The sequence below is a fragment of the Vipera berus genome (assembly GCF_964194415.1).
Source record: "Vipera berus genome assembly, chromosome: 3".
NCBI lineage: Eukaryota > Metazoa > Chordata > Lepidosauria > Squamata > Viperidae > Vipera > Vipera berus.
Genome location: NC_138204.1, coordinates 3,925,834 through 3,931,271, shown reverse-complemented (window position 1 = coordinate 3,931,271; position 5,438 = coordinate 3,925,834). Strand labels below are relative to the sequence as shown.

The window sequence follows — 5,438 nt, the reverse complement described above, 5'->3', positions numbered from 1 at the left end:
ATTGGGGACCCCTATTCCTGACAGCTTTTCAGTCTGAGAAAGAAAAAAAATGTGAGAAAGCTGAAATATATATATATATATATATATATATATATATATATATATATATATATATATATATATGTATATGTATATGTATATGTATATGTATATGTATATGTATATGTATATGTATATGTATATGTATATGTATATGTATATGTATATGTATATGTATATGTATATGTATAAGTATATGTATATGTATATGTATATGTATATGTATATGTTTATTGGACTTATATACCGCCCTTCTCCTGTAGGACTCAGGGCGGTTCACAAGGTATTTAAAATAACAATACAAATTACAAAAGTTAAGAACAATTAAAATATTGTTGTATCTTAAAACTTTTCAATAAAAAAAAAGAACAATTAAAATAATTAAATTATATATATATATGTGTGTGTGTGTGTATGTGTGTGTGTGCGCGCGCATTGAAATGATTAAGAAATAAATAAAAATGAAAAGTGTTTGTTTACAGAAGTACAAAGGAGCAAAGATAAGGATCATATAATTTGGGGGAGCAGTTATGCTTTGGAAAGAGGAGGAGGAGACAATGCCCGTGATCAATGCTTGTGTCTACACAGGTAGCCCTTGAGGTACGACTCTAATGGAGCTTCTCCATTGAGGGTCATGAGTCAAAAATATGTAAAATGAATTGGACTCACTGTTACATTTTTACCATGTTCGTTATGCAGGTCAAGCAAGAGAACGGAACGGAACGGAACGGAACAGAACAGAACAGAATAGAAAATATAGAATGGAATGGAATGGAATGGAATGGAATAGAATAGAATAGAATAGAATAGAATAGAATAGAATAGAATAGAATAGAATAGAATAGAATAGAATAGAATAGAATAGAATAGAATAGAATAGAATAGAATAGAATAGAATAGAACAGAACAGAACAGAACAGAACAGAATAGAATAGAATAGAATAGAATAGAATAGAATCGGAACGGAACAGAACAGAATAGAATAGAAAATATAGAATGGAATGGAATGGAACAGAAAGGAATGGAATGGAATAGAAATACAATATAGAATAGAATAGAATAGAATAGAATAGAATAGAATAGAATAGAATAGAATAGAATAGAATAGAATAGAATAGAATAGAATAGAATAGAATAGAATAGAATAGAATAGAATAGCACAGTTGGAAGGGACCTTGGAGGTCATCTAGTCCAGCCCCCTACTCAGGCAGGAAACCCTATACCATTTCAGACAAATGGCTGTCCAGTATCTTCTTAAAAACTTCCAGTGTTGGAGCATTCACCACTTCTGGAGGCAGGTTGTTCCACTGGTTAATTGTGGTTTTTTATTGTTATTATATGAGGAATGATCGAGTTTGCTCTTTGCTTCGGTTGGTTAAATCAGGGTTCCCCAACCCCGGTCCATGGAACGGCACCAATCCGCGGCATGCCAGAAACCAGTGCACAGAAACCAACAAAGGCCCATCTGTGGGATGGAGGCAGCCCGTGAAAGAAACACCCCTTCCAGTCCACAGAAAAACCTCTCTCCACGGTACCTGGTGCCCAGAAGGTTGGGGACCGCTGGCTTAAATGGTCTCCATCCTTGTCATAATAATAATAATAATAATAATAATAATAATAATAATAATAATAATAATAATAATAATAATAATAATAATAATAATAATAATAATAATAATAATAATAATAATGAAGAAGAAGAAGAAGAAGAAGAACAAGAACAAGAAGAAGAAGAAGAAGAAGAAGAAGAAGAAGAAGAAGAAGAAGAAGAAGAAGAAGAAGAAGAAGAAGAAGAAGAAGAAGAAGAAGAAGAAGAAGAAGAAGAAGAAGAAGTAGTTGGAAGGTACCTTGGAGGTCATCTAGTCCAACCCCCTGCTCAGGCAGGAAACCCTATACCATTTCAGACAAGTGGCTGGCCAGTCTCTTCTGTGAACCAAGAGGCTGTGGCCCCCAAACTCCCCGGCTTTGCGAGGAGGGGGAGGGGGGAGGGGGAGAGGAGAGAAGACGGTTCCCGGCGAGGGGCGGGCTCACACGCACAGCTCCAGTGCAGCTTCACACAGGCGTGTGAGTCCCCGCTCCTCCTGCAAATGGCCCAGCACCAGGCCACAGCTGAGGGACTGGGGACCCCTGGGCTGGAGAAGAAGGGGCCACCTGCCCATTAGCCACTCTGGCAAGGCCAGGTGGCCCACTGCATCTGCACCACGGTGGCCCCCAAGCATGACATTTGCTATCCTTTTGGATGTAATATAGAATTAGAAAAATGGCAAAATTTATGGGAAAGAAATCATAAATTGACAATGTGCAGCTTCTTATAAAGAAAATGTATATAAAGTGTTTTATAGATGGCCCTTGCCACCGGCAAGATTAGCAAAAAAAAATATGTTTAAAAATATGTCAGATAGATGTTGGAAATGTAAACATAACTCGGGCATGTATTATCGTGTTTGGTGGACTTGTGATAAAGCTGAGAAGTATTGGAAAAAGATGCACACTTGGTTAGAAAAGATGTCGGGAGAATACGTAGGTTTCAAAGCTGAACTTTTTTTAAAATTAGGTATAATCCCAGAAAGGATTAACAAACAAAACCTACATTTAATTCTACACGTTGCGAGAGCGGCAAAAATAATATTTGCGCAATATTGGAAACATGAAGGAGTACCACCAGATGAAGAAATAATTAAAAAAATACTGGAATGCGCAGAGATGGACAAATTAACTATGAGACTGGAAAGAAAAGAAGAAACAGAATACTATCAAACTTGGGACTTACTTTACTTTAGAGGAAAGAGTAAAGGATTAGGAATTAAATGTGCATTAAAAGGTAAAGGTAAAGGTTCCCCCGCACATGCGTGCTAGTCGTTTCCGACTCTAGGGGCCGGTGCTCATCTCCGTTTCAAAGCCGAAGAGCCAGCGCTTGTCCGAGGATGTCTCCGTGGTCATGTGGCCGGCAGGACTAGACGCCAAAGGCGCACAGAACGCTGTTACTTTCCACTGTAGTGGTCCCTATTTTTCTACTTGCATTTTTACGTGCTTTCGAACTGCTAGGTTGGCAGAAGAAATGTGCATTAGCGTATTTAAACCCAGACAGCACGTTGGTTGAAAAACTATTACAGTATGTATGGGAAAAACTAATAAAATCTTAGAAAACTATGTGTTATCTAAATATCCACCCTCTGTCGTGCCTCATTTGCCTCTGTTCCCTGTTGTGTGGACCCTGTCAACTGCTTTAGCCACAGGGCGACCTGTGTTGAACACAACTGTTGTGGTATTACAATATTTTTTTATTTTTATTTTATTTATTTTAATTCCATTTATATCCCGCCCTTCTCGGAAGACTCAGGGCGGCTTACAAGCTTAGCAGTAGCCTTCATTCTACGTATATGCCTGCTTATTAGGGCTTTCACACACACCCCAAGCGGCATTATTACAAAGTCAGCTTATTGCCCCCAACAATCTGGGTCCTCATTTTACCTACCTCGGAAGGATGGAAGGCTGAGTCAACCTTGAGCCTGGTGGGATGTGAACCTGCACTAATTGCAGGCAGCTGGTGTTACTTAAGGAGGCATAAGCCCACTGCTCCACCAAGGCTCTAATGTCCATGACTTACTGGTAGCTGACCCCACTGAGGGCGATTGTCTTTTGTGTCAATCATAGCAGGTGGGACCCTCTTGCTCCAGTGTACCCTAAACCAGACGGATCTGCCGGCAAAAGCCGAATGGTACAAAGACTTGGGAAACGAGCAGCAGTTAATTTACAGGGAAAGCGACAAATTTTCTCGCGGGGTGAGGCTCATCCTAGGATCACCCATCGACTTCAGCGTCAGCCTCAGCAAAATCTGCCCTGCAGATAGTGGGACGTACTGCTGCTCAATGATTAATGAAGGTCCCCAAGGGGGAGAACATACTCTAAGGAAACTAACCGTGGTCTCGGTCGTCGGTAAGTCCCTATCAGGAAGGGAGGGAAGGAATCAGCTGAGAGATTTGGAAATGGACCTGTGGGAAAACTGCTGCTTGGCTGGAGGAAGGGGTCAAGCAGGGAACTAGCTTGGAATACTTGTGCAGCCACAAGAGGCATAAGCTTCACCTCCCCAAGATCCACGGAGCCTTATCTGCAGTGTGCTGCAGCTGTCAAAAAAGCCAACACAGTGCTAGGCTGCATTTACAAAGGGATAGAATCAAGATCATGTGAGGTGTTAATACCACTTTACAAGGCCTTAGTAAGGCCACACTTAGAATACTGCATCCAGTTTTGGTCACCACAATGTAAAAAAGATGTTGAAACTCTAGAAAGAGGGCAGAGAAGAGCAACAAAGATGATTTAAGGGACTGGAGGATAAAACATAGAAGGAACAGTTGCTGGAATTGGGTATGTCTCGTTTAATGAAGAGAAGGACGAGGGGTGACATGATAGCAGTCTTCCAGTATCTCAGGGGCTGTCCCAAAGAAGAGGGAGTCAAGCTATTCTCCAAAGCCCCTGAAGGCAGGACAAGAAGCAACGGATGGAAACTAATCAAGGAGAGAAGCAATCTGGAACTAAGGAGAAACTTCCTGACAATTAACCAGTGGAACAACCTGCCTCCAGAAGTTGTGAATGCTCCAACACTGGAAGTTTTTAAGAAGAAATTGGACAACCATTTGTCTGAAATGGTATAGGGTTCCCTGCCTGAATAGGGGGCTGGACTAGATGTCCTCCAAGGTCCCTTCCAATTCTATCTGGTCATTGGCAGGGGAAAGGAAGCATAATCTGGGGTGATTCTTGTAATAGAGGAGGTAGACAAAAAAGTTACTAACTTTGATTATTCACTTGCGGTTCTGGTTGTTTGCACTTGACATAAATCTTGACATAAACTTGCACTTGACATAAACAAGCAGATGAGGATCTTGGGGGAAGTTAGTCTTATGTCTCTTGTGGCTATGCAAGGATTCCAAGCTAGGACCTCACTTATACCCTCCTTCCAGGCTGGCTGGTAGAATAACGCATCCCGTGCTACTCCAATTGAGGAACCTCAATGGCTCTGATCCAAAGTAGCCAAATCAATGCCACCAACACAGTCAAAGAGTGGCTGAGAAGAAGAGGGGGGTGAGCTATGATCTGCCAATGTGTTTCCCCTCAAAATCTCTTTGCTCCCCCAGGGTGCAGAGGTGGCATATTAACAGGCAAGATCAACCTTCTCTGACGTGGGTCCCTGTCAAGAATTGAAACTAGGGCAGCTACGTGCCTCTTTGTTTCAACTTGCCATTAGAGTAAAGAGGGGGGAGGGGAAGTGTTGCTTTAGAATGGGTTAGATGGAGAAGCAAAACGTCTATGATTCCACTGAAGATTGTGAGAGCCTGAAACCTTTCCAAGGACACCCTAGCAGGTGCTGAGAGGAAGCGGACAGTTCCCATAACAAAGTGAAA

The 5,438-nt window shown here is 41.3% G+C and overlaps 1 protein-coding gene across 1 annotated transcript in view; it reads left to right on the top strand.

The window, feature by feature from the left end:
- The window catches only part of LOC308665494 (signal-regulatory protein beta-1-like), a gene marked incomplete at its 3' end in the record, with an annotated part of 20,189 nt that extends 14,974 nt beyond the window's left edge, over positions 1–5,215 (top strand). The window contains exons 6-7 of the mRNA XM_081323555.1: positions 3,717–3,975; positions 5,172–5,215. Of these exons, the coding sequence (XP_081179681.1) occupies positions 3,717–3,975; positions 5,172–5,215 (303 nt within the window). The remainder of the gene's footprint in view (positions 1–3,716; positions 3,976–5,171) is intronic.
- Positions 5,216–5,438: the final 223 nt, after the last annotated feature.